The following is a 27056-nucleotide window of genomic DNA, read 5'->3' as shown; positions in this document are numbered from 1 at the left end:
GACTTCATCACCAACATCGAAGTACTCGAGCTGGCAGAGTCCGCAAGCATCGAATCCACGCTGCTGAAGACCCAACTGCACTGGGTGGGTCACGTCTCCAGAATGGAGGACCATCGCATTCCCAAGATCGTGTTCTATGGCGAGCTCTCCACTGGCCACCGAGACAGGTGCACCCAAGAAGAGGTACAAGGACTGCTTAAAGAAATCTCTTGGTGCGTGCCCCATTGACCACCGCCAGTGGGCTGATCTCGCCTCCAACCGTGCATCTTGGCGCCTCACAGTTCGGCGGGCAGCAACCTCCTTTGAAGAAGACTGCAGAGCCCACCTCACTGACAAAAGACAAAGGAGGAAAAACCCAACACCCAACCCCAACCCACCAATTTTCCCTTGTAACCATGCCTGCCTGTCCCGCATCGGACTTGTCAGTCACCAACGAGCCTGCAGCAGACGTAGACATACCCCTCCATAAATCTTCGTCTGCGAAGCCAAGCCAAAGAAAGAAGAATAAAGTACACAGTTTGACTGCTGAGTTTATCCAGCTTGGCTGAAAGCCATCACCTTTCCAAACTTGTTTCATAAGTATTGTTTCAAAGAAAAGATTTTTTGCCACAATCTTTACATTTGCCAAGTTAGATTAGTGGAATGATGGTCTCTTGCTGTACTGTACACCGTACGTGATCTCAACATAAGCCTGTGTTTGTGTAACATTGTCTGTTTTCCGTGCCTTCTCGGAAACTGAGGCCAATCACAAAGGACAGTTGAAGATAAAGGAATACTACCTTGCTGCACTTATGGGACTTGCCCAGCTCTGAGTTTTACCCCTCGAGACACAGCCCTGGTACCTGTTTTGTGACAGTTCTGTGGATTCTGTGCTTGAGAGTAACCAACCGCAGCGAGGAAGGTGCAATGCCCATTTGTCTCACTCGATGGGTTCCTCCTCACTGAAGATTCGTTCAGGCGACCGCTATAAAAAAAAACCCCAGAAAGGTGGCATTAAATTGCTGTAGTGTTAGAGTGGGGAAACTAAACGTTGTTTGTTGGCATCGATTAAAGTACCTGGAGGCAGTGAACTTTGATTGTGAAGACGTTGGACTGAACTTCTCTCTTAGTTCCTTCACTTTGGGAAAGGGAAGTGTGGTCATTGCGTACACAGCCTGCAAGATGGGCAACATTATTTTCATGTGGGCCCAGAGTATAATTTAGTCATAGACGGAGGTTACACCAACAAGAAACTGCAGATACTGGAATCTGGAGCAAAAAAAAGCAAGCTGCTGAGGAACTCAGTGGGTTGGACAGCATCTGTAGAGTGAAAGGAATGGTCAATGTTTCTGGTTGAGACCCTGCACCAGGAGCAGTGTTGTTCCTATGTCTGCACACGATATTCCGAATGTGGCCTCAGCTGAATCACACTCTTGCATAGTTTATAAGCATATATTAAGAGAGTTCAGCTGAGAAATGATATCCATTAGCGCCTGATATGCATGAACCAGTGGCAGATTGACAGGATGACAGTGAGTTGGCAAAGCCCGATCCTGGCTGGGAGCGTGTTTCAAATGACGTGCCGCAGGCATCATTGCGGCTGTCTCTGATTGATATAAACGGCTTGGATGAAGGCACTGAAGATGTCGCTGCTAAATTTGGGGACAACACAAAATTCAGTAGAAAAATGAGCAAATGGCAAACTGCTGGAGGAACCTAGCAGGTCAGGTGGGTGGCACATTTGGTATAGCAGTCAGCGTGACACTATTTACAGTGCCAGTGACCCAGGTTCGCCCCACATCTGCGTGGATTTCCTCCTGGGGCACTGGTTTCTTCCCACCCTTCAAAACGTACGGGATTTGCAGGTTAATTTGGGTGTAATTGGGCGGCACGGGTTGAATTGGTCGGAATCGGCTGTAAATTATTTTTAAATCCGTGGAGGGAAATGGTTTCAGGTACTTGGAGGGGGAGGGCTGCAAATCTAGGAAAAAATAAGGGTTGGAGGGGGGAGGTGAACAGGGGAGAGAGACCACAGGTGGGCCAGTAGGAATGGGAAAGGAAAGCAAAGGGAGGGGGTGTCTTAAAATTGGGGAATTCAACGTTCATTCCACAAGGAATGGGAGATGCTGTTCTTCCAACTTGCATTTGGCCTGTCTTTGGTGGAAAGGTTTGAGGGCAGCAGGTCACATGTGAATGGGAGGGCAGTGGAAGCTCAGGATGGCTATGGGAATGGAGTACAAGATCAGGGAGACAATGTTTCAGGTGTACAGAAGACCAGTGAGACCAGACCTGCAGTCCGGTAGATATTCAGGAAAGACACAGTAGGTGAAATTGAAAGAAAATGGGTCAGCCCAGTGGAGTCAATAGTGTGTCAGGAGTGGATGTTGGGACAGGACACTAGCATTGCTTCTTCTATTGAGCCAAGCTCAATGACCTAGCTCCAGTCCATGAACAATCTGCCAGGAGAACCGAGCAGGTTGAGCAGTGGGAGAAAAAGAGCGATCAAAGTTTTAGGCCGGAACCCTCCACCAAGACTCGAGATGCTGAAGGTGGGCCAGTGATGTCAGAAACACAGCTACTGTCACTGGGCTTTGATAATCTCACCTGCATCAGCTCTCCCGGGTCCATCAGGTTCCTCTCCATCATCTCCCGTCCAAACTGCTGGGAGACCTCGTCCATGGTCTGACACTGCTTGATCCACCTGCCACAGGAACAACGATTTAATCTACAGTCCCCTCACACCTTATGGTCGAGGTCCATGTGCCAGACACCTTCACCATGGTCCCAGCTACATCCTTCCCCAATGACAGGGTGCATCTTGCAGGTGGTCCACACATAGAATCATACAGTATAGGATCAGACCCTTCAGCCCACACATCTGAGGTATGAGGTATGAACGTTTATTGTCATGTACAGAAGTACAGGGTACAGAAGCAGTTACTTTGTTACACCAACTCCAACAGCATACATTACATTACTGTAATGAGCCATGAATTAGAATAGAAGGATAATAAATATGAAAATAAATAAAATCCAAGGCTAACCCTACTGTCAATTTAAACTTATCCTTCCTGTAGTGCAATCAGAATTCCAGCTGAGGTCTGACCAAGATTTTATAAATTTGGAGCATCACCTCCCTGCCTGTGCATTCAATGCCCCAACTATCAATGGCTAATATCCCATGGAGTCTCACCAATAATCCCAAAATTCACTCTGGTTAAATTTCATCTGCCAATTCTCAGTCCCGCTGAGGCACACTGACATCACCCTATAACTTGAGTACTCTCCACACGATCACCAACTCCACCATGCTTCATGTCATCCACATACTTCGTGATCATGCTTTCAAGATCCACATCCAAATCATTCACACACACACACATCACAAGCAGAAAGGGTCCCAGCACTGGATCCTTGTGGGACGCCACGGGTCTCAGCCACTCCTGTCTCCTTTTGCCAAGGGATTCATGGATCCAGTTTGTCAACGTCCTCAATGCCAAGGGTCTTATTTTGGTCAGTTTCCCACGTGGGATTTGTTGAAGATCTTTCCAAAGTTCATACTAGTCCTACAAGACCATTAGATATAGGAACAGAAGTTGGCCATTCTGCCCATTGAGTATGCCTTGCCATTCCATCACAAAGTTATTTACTCCGTCCTACTCTCTAGCCCTCTCCTTTGATACCCTGACACCTATCAATCTCTGCCTTAAATAAACCCATCGACCCAGCCTCCACAGGAAATTCCAGAGTTCACCACTCTCTAGCTAAAGAAATTCCTCGCATCTCTGTTCTAAACGGGCGCCCCTCAATCCTGAAGTTATGTCCTCTTGTCCTAGTCTCCCCGACCATGGGAAACAGCTTTGCCACATCTACTCTGTCCAGGCCTTTCAACATTCAAAATGTTTCAATGAGGGCTCCCCTCATTCTGCTGAACTCCATGGCAACATCAGCCTGCTGATCCAGAGTAGAGAGGGGCAACAGTCACCTGTCCATTCAGGGCCCACACCAGCGATGGCAGACATTGGAACCTGGGGCAACACACATGCTGCTGGAGGAACTCGGTGGGTCAAGGAGCATCCGAGGGAGGGGGAGAATGGGTTCAGGCTGGAACCCTTTGTCAGGAACAGTCGTCTGTTTCATTCTGGGTCCGACATGGAAACAAGAACTGCAGGCACTTACTCCTCGAGCTGGGCCCATATTGCCAGAGCCACACACAGCAACACCTCCGACCCTTCAAAGAAGATGGCGTCAAAGATCCGGAGGACAGACTCTTTGGGAAGGCAGGAAGTGAAGAGCGTCAGGAACCAGTGCATTGAGACCACCGTGTGGAGCGGCAGCACGCATCTCCCTGTACAGAAACAGAATCCCCGCTCTGAAATATGCACTCCCAGACTTCTTAACACTTCACGTTCAAGGTTATCTGCTTGACACCAAATGGATAAGGGGAGGCCATTCAGCCTTTTGAACCTATTCCATCATTCAATGATCTGAATTCTGACTCCATCTCTCTTGAAATCTCCTGATCTCGTCTCAGCACGTGAACATATAATAGGAGGCGGAGCAGACCTTCTGCGCCACCATTCAATAAGGTTACTGCTAATATGGCGAAAGAACCACCTGTTCCCCATAACCCAGACTCTTCAAAGTTCTACCGGTCTCTTAAATACATTCAGGGAGGCAGCCTCTATGACTTCCTTGATCGATTTCAGTTTCCCTGGGTGAAGCAGTTCATTCTCATCTGTCTTAAATCTATTCCCGTGTCTCTTTGTCTAGTCTCGCCTGCCAGAAGCAACCTCTATGCTTTTATCCTTTTTCTATGTTCCTATAAGATTTCCTAAATCTAAACTCCAATGAGTACAGTCCCAGGCAATCCCATCTCTCCTCCAAGGCTAACCCCCTCATCTCTGGCCTCAAACTGGTGAACTTTCTCTGCACCACCTCGCCAGTTGCAGCCTAAGCTCAAACGCCTGCTGGCCTTCGATTTCAAACTAACTAATGAGGGGGAGGAATGCAGGCCAGCAGATGATGGGTAGATACAGATGGAGGGGGAAAGAAGGTTCAAGGTTACTTTTGTTGTTAGTGAATAACACATTAACACTGTAACCCACTTTAACGTCTGCCTGCCACAAGGCAAACATAGAGTCACCCTGAGCATGGCCTGGTGCCCCTAACAATGGGAGAAAGAGAAGGAAAAAGGATTGAGGGCAGAGAGCTGAGAAGGAAGGAAATGGGCCTGATTTTAGTCATTCCTGAAGAAGGGCTCAGGCTCCCAGCAGGGAGGTATGTAATGATAAAGTGTCAGATCTATTCAGAATTTGCTCAATATATATACACCTAAGAGGATCAAAAGTTTTTGCAAGATATTTTTTTGAAGATTGTAGATATGCAGGGGAATATATTGATAGGAGGGGATTTTAACCTTAATTTGGACCCAAAGGTGGATAAAACTGGACAAAAGACGAGCAAAAAGAACAAAGTAGCCAAATTTATGGTTAAATCAATGCAGGAAATACAACTTTTGGATACATGGAGGAGGCAACACCCAAAGGAGAAGGAATACTCATATTATTCGAGTAGACATAAAACATGCTCAAGGATTGACCTGTTCCTGTTGTCAGCCCATATCCAAAAGAGAGTTAGGAAAATGAAATATAAAGCTAGATTGTTATCTGATCACTCACCCCTGTTATTAGCAATAGAACTGGAGGACATCCCTCCAAGGACATATAGATGGAGATTAAACTCCATGCTATTTAAAAGACAGGAATTTAGGGAATTTATTGAAAGCCAAATTAAAATGTACTTTGAAATAAATATGGAATCAGTGAAAGACAAATTTATATTATGGGACGCAATGAAAGCCTTCATTAGAGGGCAGATAATAAGTTATATAACTAAGATGAAAAAGGATTACAATTGGGAAATAGAACAGTTGGAAAGGGAAATAGTAAGTACAGAAAAATAACTAGTAACAAGGGAAGATACAACAAAAAGAGAATTGGTGGACAAAAAAATAAAATATGAAACACTACAAACGTATAAGGTGGAGAAGAACATAATGAAAATAAAGCAGAAGTATTACGAACTGGGAGAAAAAATGCACAAAATACTAGCTTGGCAGCTTAAAACAGAACAAGCTAAAAGAACTGTATTGGCATCAAGGAAAAAGGACAAACAAATTACATATAACCCAACAGAGATCAATGAAAACTTCAAGGAATTCAATGAACAATTATTACAAACTGAGAACGAAGGGAAAGAAGACAAAATAGACGAGTTTTTAGCTAAAACTGAATGCCGAAATTGCAAGAAGAGGAGCAAAACAAATTGATAAAACCATTTGAAATAGAGGAAATACAGGATATATTAAAAAAGCTACCGAACAATAAAACACCCGGAGAGGATGGACTCCCAATAGAATTCTATAAAACATTTAAAGAGTTATTAATTCCTCCTCTCCTGGAAGTAATGAACTAGATTGAAGAAACACAAAACATGCCAGATTCATGTAAGACAGCAATAATTTCAGTAATACCAAAGATGGAGAAAGATCCATTTACATCAACATCATATAGACCAATATCTCTACTCAACACAGATTATAAGATAATGGCTAAACTATTTGCAAACAGATTGGCCAACTGTGTACCAAAGATAGTAAAACTAGATCAAACTGAATTAATTAAGACGAACAAGACAATGTCTATAAGTTCATCAACTTAATCCATGCAGTATAAGGGAATAAGATACCAACAGTGGCTGTTGCTTTAGACACAGAGAATTTAAATTAAGTAGGTCAACTAGACAGGGATGTCCATTATCCCCCTCATTGTTCACCTAAGCAATAGAACCATTGGCAGAACTGATAAGAACAGAAAATAAAAATAAATGAGAAAGAGTATAAAATCAGTTTATTTGCAGATGACATCATAGTATACTTAACAGAACCAGAAATATCAATAAAAGAATTACATAAGAAATTGAAGGAATATGGAGAAATATTGGGGTACAAGATCAACGCAAATAAAAGTGAAGCGATGCCAATGAATAATGCGGATTACACAGAGTTTAAAAAAGAATCACCATTTCAATGGCAAACACAAGCAATCCGACACCTCAGTATTAGATTAGATAATAATTTAAGCCACCTATACAAATTAAATTATCAGCCATTAATGAAGAAATTACAAGATGACTTAGAACATTGGAAAGATTTACCACCAACACTGATAGGAAGGGTAAATTGCATTAAAATGAATGTGTTCCCAAGGATACAATACCTATTTCAATCATTACCAATTCCCTTAACAGAGAAATTCTTCAATGAACTAAAGAGAATAATAAGGAAATTCTTATGGAAAGGAGGGAAACCGAGAATAGCGTTAGATAAATTAACAGAGTGGTACAAGCAAGGTGGTTTGCAGCTACCAAACTTTAAAAATTATTATAGAGCAGCTCAATTAAGGTATTTATCAAATTTTTATCAAACAAGGGAAAAACCAGATTGGACCAAGATAGAGCTAGATAAAATAGGGGAGAAGGTACCAGAACATATACTTTATAAGTGGGATGAAAAACTGGTGCAATATAAAAGTTCACCAGTATTGCACCATTTATTCAACATATGGAAGAAGATTCACGTAGAAAGGAAAAAAACAAATTACCAACTACCAAAATTAATATTGACGCAAAATCAACTAATCCTCTTCACAATAGATAACCTTTCCTTTAGAGAATGGGAGAGAAAAGGGATCAAAAGAATAGAAAATTGTTTTTTGGGAAATAAATTATTATCTTTTGAACAAATAAAGTACAAATATGGTATAACTCATGGTACAATGTTTGCATACCGCCAACTGAAAACCTACTTGAAGGACAAATTAGGAAACAGACTGAGGTTACCAGAAGGAAGCAGCTTTGAATATGTGATTACAGACACAATGATAATTAAAAGATTTATAACATGTACATCAAGTTGCAAGAGAAGGAAAATGATGAAATAAGCTATAAACCCAAACAAAAGTGGGAACAAGATCTAAACATAAAGATAAAAAATGAAATATGGGAAAAGCTATGCTTCGGAGCTATGAGAAATACAATAAACACGAGGTTACACATGATACAATATAATTGGTTACACAGGTTATATATCACGCCCCAAAAGTTAAATAAATGGGATCCAACAGTATCAGATAGATGTTTTCGCTGTAAGAAGGAAACGGGAACAACAGGACATGCAATTTGGGCATGTGAGAAAGTGAAAAAGTTTTGGGAAGATCTAAATCAGGTATTAAATAAAATCACAAAAAATAACATCCCAAAAAATCCAGAGATCTTTCTTCTAAGTAATATGAGAAGTAAAGAACTAGGCCTCAAACTGGATGAAGCGCTGAAATGATTTATTATGATAGCCTTAGCTGTAACAAAAAAATGTATAATGTCAACCTGGAAATTGATAGAAAGTCTGAGAATACAGCAATGGTACATGGAAATGAATAAATATATTCCATTAGAAAAAATAACATAAAATTTAAGAAATAACATTACAGTATTCGAACAAATTTGGGAACCGTACATGAAACACAACAGAGAAGTCCTACCGTGGACCTCCACCCCCCCTAAAATGATAGAATGAGAAGACGACGAAATGAACTGACCCAGTGTGTAAAAGTAGACGACACAATTTTCTTGTTTATTTTCATTGTGTGATGACATTGTTTAACGGGTTTATTGTATTTTACATGTTGAACGTTTAATGGGTTTGGAGGGGGGTGGGAAGGAGGGAGGGAAGGGAGGGGGGAAAAAGGGGAGAAAATGACACTGTGTCTATTCAAGAGGGAAATGTTTGTGTATTTTGATTGATATGGTTCATAGTGTGAATATTAAAAAAAGGGCTCAGGCTCGAAACATCAACTCCCCGATCCTGTGGATACTGAGTGTCCTGCTGAGTTTCACCAGCATGCTTGTGTACGGTACTCGACCCCAGTCTCTGTTGACATCTTGTATAACCTGCTCCCATATCATGATGGATCTAATTCACCCACCAACCATAAAGTGTGATGAAGATCCCCATCAATGGTTTCAAATCTCCTCAACAACCAGGATGGAAGGTAACCTTTCACAACCTCTGTCCTCACCCTTTATCCTGAGACTTTGCCCCTGACTCGAAGATGTTCATTTGGAGAAATCAACCCATCACATTTGTGCTTTGACTCCCCTTCCCCAAACTGCTGGATAGGGATCCTCTCAGTTAACCGGGCAGATGTTGGAACCGGCAACACACACCGGACAACATGCCCTCGACTCACCATCTCCAGCTTGCTTTGCTGCTCTGCACAACTGCTCCAGATGTTGTGAAAGCTCCGGCATCTGGATCTTTAACAGCTCGTGGAAGACGGTGACATCAACAGTCAGGGCACTGATGCTGTTAGCAAAGTAGTTGTGTGGAAGAACTTGGTCAAGTAGGTAGACCAGCACCTGGGGTTGGGGAGGAATGAGACAGATTTACACTGGAAATGAGTTGCACGGTTAGAGAACAAAGGGCAGTGAAGATGTGGTTTGGATTCTGGATGATCCGACTGGAATACTGTGACAAAAGGGAATACTGGGCACTGAGTGGGGTCACCATTGCTCGAGGTTCTCACTGTCCACTCCCCTTCCCCTTTAGAAGACACAGTGGTACGAGTTCTCCTCAGTCTGACCCGGGACCCACATAACACAGGACAGGACAAAGCGCAGGCAGCCCAGCCACCAGCCTGAACATTCATCCCTTCCACAGTGGTGGATAGTGTGGGCATATACAAAGTGCAGCACGGTCACTCACACCCGCCCCTCCCTCCCACAGCTCCCTGCTAACCCAGCACCCTGCCAGCAGAAAGGACAGGAACTGCCCCACCGGTGGGTTTCTATCCTCCCTGGAGTGGAGGAGGTTAAACAGGGACATGATGAGGTATCACGGGGGTCGAGACAGGGTAGACCTGCAGGAAATGTTCCCCATGTTTTCACATTTAAGAAGAATTTGGACAGGTATGTGGATGGGAGGGGTGTGGAGGACTATAGGTGCAGGTCAGTGGGACGAGACAGAATAATAGTTCTGCACAGACTAGAAGGGCTGAAGGGCCTGTTGTATGTGTAAGGTATGGTTCTATATTTCAGATTTATTGTCAAGAGTACATACATGACATAAGATATAACCCTGAGATACTTTTTCCTGCAGGCCAGGCAGAATTACCACTCATTAGTCATGCAAAAAGAAACTATACACAACATATAAATAAATAAACAATTAAGTAGACAAATAAATGTAAACAAACTGACTGTGCAATAGAGAATTTTTTTAAAAATCAATAAAATGCCCATAAAAGTCTTAAATGAGTCTCAGATTGAGTTTGTTGTTGTGGAGTCTGATGGTGGAGGGGAAGCAGCTGTTCCTGAACCTGGTGGTGCGAGTCTTGTGGCACCTACACCTCTTTTCCGATGGCAGCAGCGAGAACAGAGGAAGTGCTGGGTGGTGAGAGTCTTTGATGATGGCTGCTGCTCTCTGACGGCAGCGTTCCCTGTAAATGTTCTTGATTGTGGGGAAAGTTTTACCTGTGATATCCTAGGCTGTGTCCCCTATATCAGACTGCGATGCAGCCGGTCAGTACATTTTCCACCACACATTTTTAATCAGGTAGATTAGTATTAGGGGAAGGGGTGAGAGGGGATATGGGGGGGGGGGGGGGGGGGGCTGCTTTACCCAGGACCTGGAACTCTGCAGGACCAAGCGGTGGAAGCAGAGTCATGGGGACTTTAATTTTCCAGACACAGAAGGCTATGGACAAGTGTGTGATCAATACAAATGAGTGCCTACTGGTCAGCATGGAGATGATGGGTCAAATGGCCTCATTCCATGCTCGATAATGGACTCTGTGACCAGTGGTGCTTCCAGCCCTAGACTGTAGGTCAAGATTGGGCAGAGAATCGAGGCATGGGTTTGCAGGTGATGTCGGGAACAGTCTCTGTCACAGGGCCTAAAGTCAATCTGCCTTCCTGAAGAGTCAACCAATGAAGTTCAGGAAGAGTGAGCCAAAGAGAGCAGGCTTGCTGGGAAAATTGGAAACCAACAGTCTGAATAGAAAGGGGGGGGGGAAAACTCACCACAGATGCTGAAAATCTGAAATAAAAACATAATTGTGGAAATTCTCAGCAAGTCAGGCAGCGTCTGTGGAGATCCATTTTCATTATTCTCACTGATTCCATCGAGGAACTCGATGGCAAAGCCTTCAGGGTGGACAACCCCAGACATTCACCAGTTACCGAGTGAAGAGCTTTCCCCTCATCTCCGCCCCAAGCAGCCGACTCCTTGTCCTGAGTCACTGCCCTCTAATTTGAGACTCCTGCATCCAGGGAAACTCTCCCTGCATCCACCCTCTCCATCAGAGTGTTTCAATGACACCAGCACAGGGTGAGGGAGGGACCAGCCTCCATCTTCTGTACTCCCTACTGTGTTAGATTTCTGTACCTTCCAATGTTCGGGCCGATCACTCCCTTCCCAACCTCCAGCTCAATCTGTTCGTTCACTCCCATGAAGCACATTGGACCACTTGGCCCTATATAAATGTAATACCCCTCACCCATCCACCCCACCAATGGAAGGACACCAGGAAATGCATGGGAGGAGACGAGTCCCCCGACAAAGGATGGGAAACAAGAGACGGTTCAGTGTACTTCAAAGAAGATTGATGCCTACCTTTAAGGCATCTTCTTCATCACTTCCCATCACCAGAAGGATGACGGCTGCTGGGATTATGAAGCCCTGGCAGTAGCCGGTCTGCGTATTCCAGCGAGCATAGGCCAGCAGCAGGCGTTTGAGTGCAGAGTGGAAGGATTCCACATCTGTGTCAATATCCATGTTCAAGCTGGACTGGAGCAGGTCCTGAAAACATACGTCCACAGAAAACATCATTATCTACACAGCTGGCCATTTGCACAGATCTCTCATCTCAAACCCCTAATGAATCTCACTCAGTTCACAGTATTCTCCTCACCCTTTCACAGTGAAGTAATGTTAACCCCCTCAAGGCCTAACGAGAATGCACGGAGAATGAGAGACATTTCAAAATCCCTCGAAAACTGCAAGCAATACTGAATGGGAGTTATTTCAAAATGGCATGGTTGCCGCAGTGGTTACAGCAACGCTGTTACACAGCGCCAGTGACCCGGGTTCAAATCCGGCACCGAGGACCGGCGAATACTGTTTCATCAGATTGTACTTAAACAATCAGATGGACAATAAACTTGACAGAGAATTCCACAGATCCACCACTCTCTGGGAGAAACAGTTCCTCCTCAAATCTGCCTTCAACCCAAAATATCAATCTGCCACTTTGAACTGCAGATGTTAATGAGCACTCTCTCTCTCTCTCTCTGATCCTGCGGTGTTTTTATTGTTTGCAGTGTTTCCATCAATCTGCAAGTGTAGATCGGCCCACAGATGAATATTCCCTACCCAGGGTGTTTACGTGTTACCTCATGAGAAGTTGCGCGCGTGCTTTTGCTCCCTGGATGGTTTTGTAAAGAGTGTTCCATTTTGATCCAATTAACTGGTCTGTGGGACCCTGCAATTACCACGGTGACCGTGCAGAAACAGCTGGCTTTTTGTAAAGTCAGGAAAAGCAGTGACCTTCTGAAGTTGGTCAGAGGACAAGCAGGCATGATTCCCTGGAGGAGTTATCTGTGCCCACGTCATTTTCCTCCCCCACATCTTCCCATTCCGAATCCAGCCAAATTAGCACTGACGTGTGAACTGACCCAATCCAGCAGAGTACATTGCTTCCTGGATAACTGTACATCTCCTGCCACGTCTTGTACTAAAGGGCAGTTTTACCCGTCAAATCAAACCTCAGCGGCCATATGTTCAATGACCAAGAGTGTAACCTGTGAAAGTTAATACTCACAACAGTTTCCCCAGCGTAGGGTAGTCTTAAACTAGAGAGTGCAGATTTAAGGCAAGGGGGGGAAAAGATTTAAAAGGGACCAGGGTGACAATCCCCCCCCCCCCCTCCACACAGAGAGAGTGCAGTGGAACAAGCTGTCAGAGGAATGGCAAAGGAGGGGACAATTACAATCAGGTCATAAATAAATCACAAATTAATTGTTTTACAGCAACGTCACAGGCCAAACATTCATATAAACCACCTTACAACAATAAACAGTACAACAATAAACATGGCCTCAAAGTGAGGCCATGTCTGGTTCATTGGTCATTCAGGAATCTGATGGCGGAGGGGAAGAAGCTGTCCTTGTGCTAGTCTTTAGGCTCCTGGCCCTTTACCCCCGATGGTAGCAGAGTGAAGAGGGCCTGGCCTGAGTGGTGGGGGTCCTTGAGGATAGAAGCTACTTTCTTAAGACACGGCCTCATGTCGATGTCCTCGATGGAGTGAAGTCTGGTGCCTGTGATGTCGCAGGCTGAGTTAACAACTCTCTGGAGTTTATTCTTGTCCTGAGTGTTGGCACCTCCGCACTAGGCAGTGATGTGACCAGCCAGAATGCTCTCCCTGTCTAAATTTTTGACAGTCTTTGGTGATGCACTGGATCTCCTGAAACACCTCACAAAGTACAGCCGCTGGTGAGCTGTCTTTGTGAATGTAATGGCCTGGAGGCCAATAAACACTGTTTAAAGACATTTAAATAGGGATAGATTGAGAGTCAAACACTGGCAAATGGGATTAACGTAGAGAGAGATTCTTGGTGGGCCACGCTGTTCCACTCAACTAATCTACAAGTGCTGGAAAATGGGTTCAACAGAGGAAAGTCCCCGAGCACAGCCATTCTCAACCTTTCTTTGGCTATTGCCCCTTAGAACTCTGCTCAATGTTTATGGGTCCCCTTCCCTGTGAAGCAGTCGAGTTTAGTTGGTTTCTTCTGTACTTCGACCAACTACATTAAAAAAATCTAAAATATATTTTATGATTTCAGTCCATGCCCCCCTTAAATGTGTTCTCTCACTGAGAATGGCTTCTCGAGGACAATGTGGTTGCGGCAGTCTGAATTTTCTGGTTCTATCACTACACAGCAGAACATTTAGTGATCAGGTAAAGTACTGCAGGTGCCAAAATTGGAGAATGCTGGAAATACTCCGCAGGTCAGGCAGCATCTGTGGAGGGAGAGGCAGTCAACATTTGAAGGCAGCAATGCCTCAGTTTTCTGTCTGCCCAGCTGCACCACTGCCTGCGCTATGGCAACATGGGCTGCTGTGCAGTGTCAGACCATCAGATCAACCTCATCAAGTCCTCAGCCTCATTTCACGCCTTGTTGATTCAAGCCAGTGATGGTGTTCCTGGTCCCTACCTTCTCCACCTGCATTCCCAATGCATCCTCATCCAGGCTTTGGAGATCATTAAGCAACGGGGGTTTGGTCTTGTCCCAACCAATGGAGATGCTTTGAATGTAATGGTCAGCCAACGTTACCCAAATCTGCAAGAGGGGAGGGTGATGGTGGGTGGGGGGGGTGGGGTGGGGAGAGTGATGGTGGGATGGGAGAAATGGTGAGAAACACACTATAAAACTCATTATCTATGGATCTACAGCACAGTACAGGCCTTTCAGCCCTCGATGTTGTGCCGACCCAAATATACCTTAAAAAAAACGACACCCTCTCGACTCCGTAACCCTCTAGTTTTCTTCAATCCATGTGTCTAAAAGTATCTTAAACATCCCAAATGTCCACCACCATCCCAGCAAGGCATTCCAGGCCCACACAACTCTCTGCGTAAAACTTACCCCTGACGTCTCCCCTCAACGTTCCTCCCTTCACTTTGTTCACACGTCCTCTGGTGTTTGCTAATTCTGCCCTGGGAAATTGGTGCTGGCCGTCCACCCTATCTATGTCTCTCAGAATCTTGTGGACCTCGATCAAGTCTCCTCTCATCCTTCTACGCTCCAAAGTGAAAAGTCTCAGCTCTGCTCACCTTGCCTCATCAGACATTTCCCAGTCCAGGGAACATCCTGGTGAATCTCCTCTTCCCCCTCTCCACAGCTTCCACGTCCTTCCTGTAATGAAGTGACCAGGAATCTCTCTCTCTCTTTTGTATCCATTATCTCTTCTCAATTTAATGTAATGGACTCTATTGTAGTTGGGTGATTTTTTTCTTTTCAAAGCACCTGTTCTGCTGCAACTAGCAAGAATATCTGTGCAGATGTTCACTCTACAATGTGTATGACAATAAACCTATTAACATTACTTTCCTGGAATCCACACAGATACTCAATGCCAGTTCTGCTTCTCACCTGTCAAGTGGCACCTCTACCACCATGGAACCCCCTCAATGCCCACTGATGAAGTGGCAGTTCAAATCTTTGAGCTCCAGTGTCCAAATGAATTGGAGCTGTTCTTACAGACAAAGATGAGGCCCAGTTGCTCAGAGTTGGAAAACATAAAATTAAGTTCTCTGTTTAAATTGAGAAACAGCCAGAGAGGCAAAATATCATTCCTGGTGGGCATCACCTGGTAGAGTCAGGTGGTGGGGAAATAGCCTCTTTGACCCTACCTGCCCATGTTCGCCCAAAAGCCTCTCCCACACTTGACCCACCTGCCTGTGTTCAGCCCATGTATAGTATTTAGCTCCCAACAGAAAAAGAATTGTTTCAGCATGAGTTTACAACGGGAGTTCATGGGCATGGTGGGTGTTGAGAAGGTACAGCAGTGGAATTAATAACCAATAACCACTGGGGAGAATTTAAAACAGTAGGCCATTCAACTCCTTTGGTCTACTCCATTAGGCAGACATTTAATTGGGCATGCTAGTTAGGCACCGACTAGATGGGTTGAAGGGCCTTTTCTGTGGTGTATAGTGTTCTATGATCTATAGAATGGAAAGATATGGCACTAGTGTGGGCAAAAGATGGGGTAAAGTGGTCAGCATGGGCTGCAGGGTTGATTCTCACACCACATACCCGCACCCCTTTATGCTTTTGGTAACTAGAAATCTATCACCCTCCTTCTGAAAGACATTCAGTGACTTGGCCTCGACTGCCAGTGGAGTCGAGAACTCCAGAAGATCAAAGCCCCATCGGTGAAGAAACGTCTCCTTAGTTCCAGTGGGAGGTTTTACCCCATATCACAAGACTGTGACTTACTCGCTCCAGATGCTGGATCAGGGAGAGCACCTCCCCATTTCCAGCATGTCCACCCTTGCAACAGCTTTCAGCTGCATGTCCATAGCCCAGATGACCCCACCACTGCCTGTATGACAACTCCAGGAACCTTCATTGCTCTCATCGATCTCTCTTCGGTAAAGCGAACCCAATTGCACACACTCTTCCAGGTGCAATTTCACCAAGATCTGTTCTAGTGGGCATCCTTGCTCAGAGTTTTCAAATCCATTCAGTGAAAGGTGTAACAGAATTATGTTATTAGTAATCTTTAAATTATAATTATCTTTAGAAAAGGGAGTTTGTGGGTTGGAATCAGGGACACCTACTCAAAGACAGATCACATATTCATGTTAATAGATCAGAAAGGTCTTAATTCAAAGCGGTAAGAATTTTGGATATGCTATTGGAAGTTCAGAGAAAATGTTTGATCAGAAGCACCTGTGCGCAGACACAACCATTCCACTTGTTGGTCTGAGCAGACAGCCTGGACCTTCAAACACTTAAGAGAGACACCTGTATAATCTCTATAAACAAGCAGGAGGCCATCTGCACACGATTCACGCTTTTGGAGAAATTAAACAGAACTAATGTTTGATCAAAGCAGACATGTGATTGAAGACATTTAAAGAAGGCATCTTTAATATTGAACCATGAAGTCAGAGATGCAGTAACTTACAATAAGAAAGGTACTTTGACAGGGAAGAGACAATGTGGCTTTGCGAAAACTTGGCCACTCGACTAGTTCTCTTGGTCAAGAGAGAGCAGCTCCACTGTAATAATTTCTAATGGTTACTTCGTTTAATCCTTGTCTGGGTTTGTGAAATCATCGTGTAAAATACAAGTTCTGTAACCTCCATGCAAGAGAGGGGAATTGAAAAAAAAGTCATTCATATGAAGAAATAAATCTCTGAAAGCAAATCTACAAGAATTTGCGAGTTTGAGAACTTTTGAACAGCAATTTAAAGACTGAGTTTCATCACAAAAGATTTCTAAGACTGAACTTTAAAATCATCCCTTCAGAATTATGCCTGAACTGTAATGGTTTGGGATTATGCCCCACACACACACACACACACACACACACACACACACACACACACACACACACACACACACACCCCCCTCCCCCCACTTGCACATAGTGGGATTAGGTTTAGAGTCAAGTAAGATTTTATATTATAATAGTTATTAATTAAAATTGTTTTGAAGATACCATTGTCTTGGTGAATTTCTGTTGCTGCTGGTCTAGGTCATAACAAATGCAACATGTTTGCCTTTCTGATCTGCTCACTGTACCCATGACAGTGACCTTGGCAGTGGACCAGCGAGGGGCTCAGCGACTGAGGGACCCACATAGGCTGCGGGCTGCTGGAGACCTGCTCATTGTATCCAGGTATCAGAGCTGGGATTCGAGAGGGTGCTGTGGGCAAGAAGATTTCCTACAAGGCCTTGGACGTTAAAGGCTTCCTGACCACGTGGGAGGTTCGAATCTAGAGCTCGGGCGGCTGATGTATTGGAGTCTGTGCGGCTGCAGAGGCTGTGTGCGGCTGCAGAGGCTGTGGCACTCGGTGACTCTGAAGGGACTCTCTTTTGCTCCTCTTTTACTGCAAGAAGCTCTCGGCAACGGTGACATTTTGTCTGCATAATGGCAGGGAGAAGGCAACTATGTGTAATATTACATGTTCTGTTCTATTACACGACAATAAAGGAATCTTGAATCTTGTCATCAGTAGCTGTTGCTTTCATGAATTGGATTTAGAGAAATCACAAGTGCCCAAAAATGCAGAAGAGAGGAGAGAGTGACAAGAAATCATCAAATCCATCACTGGCACCAACCTCCCATCCACTGAAAACATTTATGTCAGGCACTGCCACCATCAGGAAGGGCCTCTGTCACCGTGGTCACAACCTTTTCTCACTGCTCCCTTCAGGCAGAAGACCAACACCTCTAGACTCAAGAACAGCTTTAATCCAACAGCTATCAGGCTCTTGAACTTCCCCACACTCCCCTGAACCTCACATTAAACTTCCGCAGGACCATCAAAAGATCTGTCTGCCCCACGGCAACAGTTCTTTTTTCTTGCACTAAGGGCAACAATGAATACTTTTTATCTATCCTTTTATTGTCTTTTTCTGATTGGCATTTGTTGGAAATTTAATTGTTACTAGTTGGTGCAACTGTGTGGCTGCAACAAGAAGTCCTGTGCATCTGTGCATGGTACTGGTGGGTGTAACAAACCCTCATTAACATTGACAATGATCTTTTCCACTGTCCAGGACTCTGGGACATTGATGCACGGAGAACTTTGTCGTCAAAGAATCAGACAGCTTGGAAACAGGCCCTTCAGCCCAACTTGCCCAGGCCAACCAAGATGTCTCCCCCACCTGCCTGCATTTGGCCCATATTCCTCCAAACCCATCCAATCTATGGATACCTCCAATTTGTTTCTTAAACACTGCAATAGCACCTGCCTCATCCACTTCCTCTGGCTGCCCATTCATACACCCACCCCATAGGCTCCTGTTAAATTTCTTCCTGACCCTGCCCCCGCCTCACCTTAAATCTACATTCTCTGGTTGGAAGTATTTCAAGCAGAGATCGATAGGTTCTTGATTAGCCAGGGCATCAAAGGTAAGGGGGAGAAGGCAGGAGAGTGGGGCTAAGTGGGTGAATGGATCAGCTGGCGATGGAATAGTAGAATGAATTTGATGGGCCAAATGGCCTATTTTGCTTTGATATCCTATGACGTAATTGTCAAAGATATAGGAAAGGAAGATCAAGGAGCAGTAGACCGGGGACGGACCACTTACCTGCTGCCTGCACTTTGTGGGAATTCCCGTTGGCAGCCACACAATGGCTCGGCACGTCTCCAGCCACTGAAAACACAGACAGGATCAGGATTATTGTCTGGAAATGTGTCCACCTCAATCAAAATCACCAACACTAGTCACGGTTTGGGGAGCCAGGGATATTTTGCACTGGGTTATGTTGACTGGCAGTGCCAGGAGAGTTGATGCCCCACCTCACCAGCACCAAGGGCGAGACTAGGCAAATCTCCATCGCCATGCTGAAGCATCAGTCCACAACGCAACACTGTCAGACAGGATGTCAATAACTGCAGGGAGATGAGGGGATGCCCTCAGTTGGATATACTATGGTTGGCATTCAGATATTCCACATTATGTCACAAAGGGCCTGAGCTTCAAGAACAAGGATTCGCAGTACATGAATAAAAAATTTTTTCAAGAACATATGAAAGCATTAAGAGAATGGCTGACATTAGAATTTAGTGAAATAAAAAGAAAAATGAAAAGTACAGAAGAAAAAGTGAGTAGAATAGAGCTGGTCATGACAGAAATAGGGAAAAGATTAGAAAATGTGGAAGAACGTGTAATGGCGGTAGAAATGGAAGTGAACGACTTAAAAATAAAATTGGAAGAAAGTGATAAAAAAGTTGTTAGCTCAGAAGATGGATATAATGGAAAACTATAGTAGGTGAAACAATATAAAGATAGTGGGCCTTAAGGTAGATGAAGAAGGCAAAGATATGAAAGAATTTATAAAAGAATGGATCCCTAAGTTCCTGGGAATGCCAGAAATGCAGGAAGGAAAGGAAATAGAAAGGGCTCACAGAACACTAGCCCCGAAACCACAGTCACAACTAAAACCAAGATCCGTTTTAGTAAAATTCCTGAGATACACGTCAAGAGAAAATATATTGGAGAAGGCAATGAATAAAATGAGAGAAGACAAAAACCCACTGGAATACAAAGGTCAAAAAATTTTTTTCTACCCAGACATAAGTTTTGAGCTCCTGAAGGAAGGAGTTTAACGCAGAAAAATCAATCCTATGGAAGAAAGGTTACAAATTTATGTTAAGATATCCAGCTGTGCTTAAAATAGTTATCCCGGGGCAGCAAAACAGACTGTTCTCGGATCCGGAGAAAGCACGAGAATTTGCAGAACGCCTGCAAAACAGACAGAGAATGAAGAGATGTAACAAGAACAAGAATGACGACAAACTACATATAAAGATGTAAAAATAATGTACAAGTAAAAACTAAAGGAGGGAAAGAAAAGGGAAGAAACGGGGGAAAAAAAAGAGGGTGAGCTTTTTTATAGGTGAAGATAAAAGTCTTTACTGGAGTGGGTTGGGTGGGAGAGAATAACAGTTACTGTGAAATCAGTTGACACTTGCGAACGAGTTCTCAGTCCAAATGGAGAGGGGAGTTGTGGTTGCCTGGCAAGGGATAAGGGGCAACTCAAAGAGGGGGAGGGGACATTTGGGGTTAAGGGAATTTTAGATGTGGGAATAGTGGAAATATTTTATGTTTTAGAAATGTTGTCTTACAGTGCGTTCAAAAAAAGGAAACAGAAACAGATATGGGGGAAAGGTGGTGACGAGTAAGCGGAAATGAGAGGGAAACGAAGTATGAAATGGCCCTGTTGAACTATATGACTATAAATATTAACGGAATACATAACCAAATCAAAAGGAAGAGGCTGTTAAATTTACTGAAGAAAGAAAAAATTGATATAGCATTCGTGCAGGAAACGCATCTAACGGAAGTGGAACATGAGAAATTAAAGAGAGACTGGGTAGGACACGTAACGGCACCATCATATAATTCAAAAGCCAGAGGAGCAGCCATATTAATCAATAAAAATGTACCAATCAAAATAGAGGAGGAAATAATAGATCCAGCAGGGAGATATGTAATGATAAAGTGTCAGATATATTCAGAATTTTGGAATTTGCTCAATGTATAGGCACCTAATGAGGAGGATCAAAAATTTATGCAAGATATCTTTTTGAAGATTGCAAATACACAGGGGAATATACTAATAGGAGGGGACTTTAACCTTAATTTGGACTCAAAGATGGATAAAACTGGGAAAAAGACTAGCAAAAAGAACAAAGTTGCCAAATTTATGGTTAAATCAATGCAGGAAATACAACTTTTGGATATATGGAGGAGACAACACCCAAAGGAGAAGGAATACACATATTATTCGAGTAGACATAAAACATACTCAAGGATTGACCTGTTCCTGTTGTCAGCCCATATCCAAGGGAGAGTTAGAAAAACTGAATATAAAGCTAGATTGTTATCGGATCACTCACCCCTGTTATTAGCAATAGAACTGGAGGACATCCCACCGAGAACATAGAGATGGAGATTAAACTCCATGCTACTTAAAAGACAGGAATTTAGAGAATTTATTGAATGCCAAATTAAAATGTACTTTGAAATTTAATACAGAATTAGTGAAAGATAAATTTATATTATGGGATGCAATGAAAGCCTTTATCAGAGGGCAGATAATAAGTTATATAACTAAATGAAGAAGGACTACAATCGGGAAATAGAACAGCTGGAAAGGGAAATAGTAAGTACAGAAAAAGAGTTAGCAATAAGGGAAGATACAATAAAAAGCAGAGAATTGGCGGACAAAAAAAAACGAAACACTACAAACGTAGCAGGTGGAGAAGAACATAATGAAAATAAAGCAGAAGTATTACGAACGGGGAGAAAAAATGCACAAAATATTAGCTTGGCAGCTTAAAACAGAACAAGCTAAAAGAACTGTATTGGCATCAAGGAAAAAGGACAAACACATTACATATAGCCCAATAGAGATCAATGAAAACTTCAAGGAATTCTACGAGCAATTATATCGAACTGAAAACGAAGGGAAAGAAGACAAAATAGATGAGTTTCTAGCTCAAATTGAACTACCGAAATTGCAAGAAGAGGAGCAAAACAAATTGATAAAACAATTTGAAATAGAGGAAATACAGGATATATTAAAAAAGCTACCGAACAATAAAACACCTGGAGAGGATGGACTCCCAATAGAATTCTATAAAACATTTAAAGACTTGTTAATTCCTCCTCCTCTCCTGGAAGTAATGAACCAAATTGAAGAAACACAAAACATGCCAGGTTCATGCAAAATAGCAATAATTACAGTAATACCAAAGATGGGGAAAGATCCACTAACCCCAGCATCATATAGACCAATATCTCTACTTAACTCAGATTATAAGATAATAGCAAAATTATTACCAAACAGATTGGCCGATTGTGTACCAAAAATAGTAAAACAAGATCAAACTGGATTTATTAAGAAAAGACAAAAAACGGACAATATCTGTAAGTTCATCAACTTAATCCATGCAGTATAAGGAAACAAGAAGCCAACAGTGGCAGTTGCCTTAGATGTAGAGAAAGCCTTTGACAGAGTAGAATGGAATTATTTATTCAAAGTACTACAGAGGTTCAACCTACCAGAGAAATATATTAATTGGATTAAAGCATTATATAAGAGACCATTGGCAAAGGTGACAGTAAATCGATATATATCAAACCAAATTAAATTGAGCAGGTCAACTAGGCAGGGATGTCCACCATCTCCCTCACTGTTCGTGTTAGCTATAGAATCACTTGTAGAACTGATAAGAACAGAAAATAAAATAAGAGGGATAAAAATAAAGGAGAAGGAATATAAAATCAGTCTATTTGCAGATGACATCATAGTATACTTAACAGAACCAGAGATATCAATAAAAGAATTACATAAGAAATTGAAGGAATATGGAGAAATATTGGGGTACAAGATCAACACAAATAAAAGTGAAACGATGTCAATGAATAATGTGGATTTTACAAAGTTTAAGAAAGAATCACCATTTCAATGGCAAACACAAGCAATTCGATACCTAGGTGTACAATTAGATAATAATCTAGGCCATCTATACAAATTAAATTATCAGCCATTAATGAAGAAATTACAAGATGACTTAGAACATTGGAAAGATTTACCACCAACACTGATAGGAAGGGTAAATTGCATTAAAATGAATATCTTCCAAAGGATACAATACCTATTCCAATCGTTACCAATTCCCTTAACAGAGAAATTCTCCAATGAGCTAAAGAAAATAATAAGGAAATTCTTATGGAAAGGGGGGAAACCGAGGATAGCGCTAGATAAATTAACAGAATGGTACAAACAAGGAGGCTTACAGCTACCAAACTTTAAGAATTATAAGAGAGCCGCACAATTAAGATACCTATGAGATTTTTATCAAACAAGGGAAAAACCAGATTGGACCAGATTAGAGCTAGATAAAATAGGGGAGAAGGTACCTGAACATATACTATATAAGTGGGATGAAAAGCTGGTGCAACATAGGAATTCACCGGTACTGCACCATCTGCTCAACATTTGGAAGAAGATTCACGTAGAAAGGAAAAAAAAAACAAATTATCAACTACCAAAACTAATATTGACGCAAAATCAACTAATCCCCTTCACAATAGATAACCTTTCCTTTAGAGAATGGGAAAGAAAAGGGATCAAAAGAATAGAAAATTGTTTTTTGGGAAATAAATTATCTTTTGAACAAATGAAGTACAAATATGGTATAACTCACAGTACAATGTTTGCAAACCCACAACTGAAAACCTACTTGAAGGACAAATTGGGAAACAGTCTGAGGTTACCAGAAGGAAGCAGCTTTGAATATGTGATTACAGACACAATGATACTAAAAAGATTTATAACAAACATGTACATCAAACTGCAAGAGAAAGAGAACGATGAAATAAGCTGTAAACCCAAACAAAAGTGGGAACATAATCATAAAGATAAAGAATGAAACATGGGAAAACTGCTCTGGAACTACAAGAAATACAATAAACACGAGGTTACGCATGATACAATACAATTGGTTACACAGGCTATATATCACACCCCAAAAGTTAAATAAATGGGACCCCACATTATCAGATAGATGTTTTTGCTGTAAGAAGGAAACAGGAACAACAGTACACGCAATTTGGGCATGTGAGAAAGTGGAAAAGTTTTGGGAAGATCTAAATCAGGTATTAAATAAAATCACGAAAAGGCAACATCCCAAAAAGTCCAGAGATCTTTCTTCTAAGTAATACAAGAAGTAAAGAATTAGGCCTCAAACTGGATGAAGTACAAAAAAAGATTTATTATGATAGCCTTAGCTGTAGCAAAAAAATGTATAATGTCAACCTGGAAATCAGAAGAGAGCCTGAGAGTACAGCAATGGTACATAGAAATGATTAAATGTATTCCATTGGAAAAAATAACATGCAATTTAAGAAATAACATCACCGTATTCGAACAAATTTGGGAACCGTACATGGAACACAACAGAGAGGTCCTACCGCGGACCTCCACCCCCCTAAAATGACAGAATGAGAAGAAGACTAAATGAACTGACCCAGTGGGTCACAATTTTCTTGTTTATTTTCATTGTGTGACGATATTGTTTAATGGGTTTAATGTATTGTATATGTTGAAGGTTTAGTGGGTGGGAGGGGGGGGTGGGGTGGGGGGAGGGGGGGTGGGGAGAGGGGTGGGGAGGGGGGAGGGAAGGGAGGGGGGAAAATGACACTGTATATATTCAAGAGGGAAATGTTTGTGTGTATTTTGGTTAATATGGTTCATCGTGTGAAAAATTTAAAAAAATTAAGAAAAAGAACAAGGATTCACTACTACTGTTGGTGAGCAGAGGTGACCTTGCCAGTACAGTACCATCATGACAGGTAAAAATGGAACAACTCGATGTCTGCAGAGGCTGGATCCCTGAGCAAATGAAAAGGCGGAGGGAATCAACACGTCAGGCAGGGTCTGTGGGGAGAGATGGTCAGTCAACATTTCTGGTCAGGACCCTTTATTGAAAGGAAGGCAAAACAGATGACACTTCATCGTAGAACATGACAGCACAGAACAGGCTCTTCAGACCACGGTGTTGTGCCACCCAATATGGATGAAAGAATAGAAGGTTACGAGATAAGGAGGGTTTAGTTTTTTAACTCCCTATCTCGTAACCCTCTATTTTATTCCATGTGTCCAAGAGTCTTTTAAATGTCCCTATTGTACCAGCCTCTACACCACCCATGGAAATGAATTCCAGGCCCCTACAACTCTGTGTATGTTTAAAAAAAACACCCCTGATGCCTCCCCTAAGCTTCCCTCCCTTCACTTTGTACACACGTCCTCTGGTGTTTTGCCATTTATGCCCTGGGAAACCAGTGCTGGCTGTCCACCCTATTTATGCCTCTCAGAATCTTGTGGTCCTTTATTAAGTCTCCTCTCATCCACCTTTGCTCCAAAGAAGAGTCCCAACTCTGCTAACCTTGCCACATAGACACATATTCCAATCCATGCACCATCCTGATAAATCTCCTCTGCACCTTCTCCATTCCATAGCTTCCACATCACATAATGAGGTGATCAGAATGATCACCAGAGATTTGTAGAGCTGCAACGTGACCTCCCAATTCCTGAACTCTTCTTCTTCCAGTTCTCCATCCCATAGGATGTTGATGGTTCCTTTCAGTCAGTTGTGGGGTTTGACATGTGATACCCCACTGCTCAGAAAGGAACAGCATGCATGTGAATGGATTTAGGAGCGTGGGGGTTGCACAGGTCTAGACCCACCCTCTCGTCATCCCCTCCCAGATCCAGCGGTGTGGTGAGGTCCAAGTCGGCTGGGAGAAGTTCTCTTGCAGTGAATGGCCAGACCAAACTTCGATGCAAGGGATGCCCTTTCTGTGCTTCACAGCACGCATTTGATAGATGGTCATTGGCCCTACGAGAGGGTTCATCCACTCTCTGAGACTTGGGAGGGGTTGGGGATGCTGCTGCATTGGGTGACAGAGGTTCCAGCTTTCTGGTTCTGTGGGAATGGCATGAATGAGACTGTTGAGGTGTATTTCTGTTATGGGAGTAAATACACACTGAAATTTTGGAGCAACTCAGCCGGTCTTGCAGCATCCAATGGAGATAAATATATTGCCGACATTTTGGGTAGAATAGAGACAGTGCTGGTTGGGGGAGGAGTCCAGACCAACAAAAGGTGGATATGATAAGGGGAGAGGTGAGAACTGATTTTCTCTGTGTGAAAGGAGACAGAAGAGAAAGGAAGAGGGGCAGAGCTGGGGGAGGGTGAGAGGGGTGGGGGTTATTGATGGGACACCAGAAGCCCCCTGTGCCTCCATGGTTGAGGGAACAAATATTTTGGTGATGGACTAAGGACTAATCACATGGTGCTGAGATTCTCACATTTTGTTGGAGCTGAGCCAGTCCTTCTCATTCCAGATGTACAGGAAATCAGTGGCCTTCACATGGGATGCCTCTGACCCGATATGAAGGCACAGCATGTCCACACTGGTCCAGCTGAGCTTCAGATCGAATGAGAAGGGATCTTATAGAAACTTATCAAATAATGAAAGGCATAGATTGAGGTAGGTGAGAGTGGTGGGGAGACACCAGAACTAGGGACATCACCTCAAGATTCAGGGGAGTAGATTTAGGACGGAGATGAGGAAAAAAAACTGCTTTTCCCAGAGGGTGGGGAATCTGTGGAATTCACTGCCCATTAAAGTAGTGGAGGCGACCTCAGTGAAGGTTGGATAGATTGCCACATAATAAGGGAATTAAGGCAGGGAGGTGGAGGTGAGGCTATCATCAGATCAGACACTGAAGGGCCCAGTGGGTTTGATGGGACGACGCCTGCTCCTATTTCTTTACGATTCTTCTGAGAAGTCGATATGGAGTTGAAGTTGAGTCATGACATGGCGCTGGTCTGAAGCCAGCCCGTGGGGCTCCGGGGCCATAGAACAGGTCCATAGAACCAGAGACAGCAAACTCAATGGGAACAAACCTGCTTAAATCCATCCTGATCCTTCTTCAGCCTTGGGTCAGCACCTGGAGAAAATGTTAAAACCAGCTCGGGCCTTCGTCAAAGCTCAGATGAGAAACAAGGAAGAAAGTTAGGAGAATAACAGGAGTTATTCTGTGTGTTATCCATCACACAGATGGATGAAGTAAAATCACAACATGTAGCAAAGATAAAGACACAGAACCAACATTCCGCCCTTGACCTCTCCCA

At 43.1% G+C, this 27056-nt stretch overlaps 1 protein-coding gene across 6 annotated transcripts in view; it reads right to left on the bottom strand.

Annotated features, from left to right (window-relative positions):
* LOC138765240 (TBC1 domain family member 30-like) overlaps positions 1-27017 on the bottom strand; it is a 39849-nt gene extending 12832 nt beyond the window's left edge. For 3 of the 6 annotated variants that reach the window (XR_011358542.1, XR_011358544.1, XR_011358543.1), the window contains exons 1-9: positions 26829-27017; positions 18928-18993; positions 14311-14436; positions 11711-11896; positions 9288-9456; positions 4159-4327; positions 2584-2680; positions 1057-1154; positions 843-964 (exon numbers count right to left, since the gene is read on the bottom strand). Coding sequence is in view for 3 of the 6 variants with exons in the window: in XM_069942237.1 (XP_069798338.1) it covers positions 843-964; positions 1057-1154; positions 2584-2680; positions 4159-4327; positions 9288-9456; positions 11711-11896; positions 14311-14325 (856 nt within the window). In the remaining 3 variants the exon portion in view is untranslated. Of the gene's footprint in view, positions 1-842; positions 965-1056; positions 1155-2583; positions 2681-4158; positions 4328-9287; positions 9457-11710; positions 11897-14310; positions 14437-16792; positions 16968-18927; positions 18994-26828 lie in introns of all 6 variants that reach the window. The other 3 variants (XM_069942237.1, XM_069942238.1, XM_069942236.1) reach the window with 3 other exon arrangements.
* Between the last annotated feature and the right edge of the window lie 39 nt (positions 27018-27056).

This window comes from Narcine bancroftii, chromosome 5, assembly GCF_036971445.1.
Source record: "Narcine bancroftii isolate sNarBan1 chromosome 5, sNarBan1.hap1, whole genome shotgun sequence".
Lineage (NCBI taxonomy): Eukaryota > Metazoa > Chordata > Chondrichthyes > Torpediniformes > Narcinidae > Narcine > Narcine bancroftii.
Note: the sequence above shows the minus strand (reverse complement) of the source record. Positions and strands in the feature narration are given on the sequence as shown.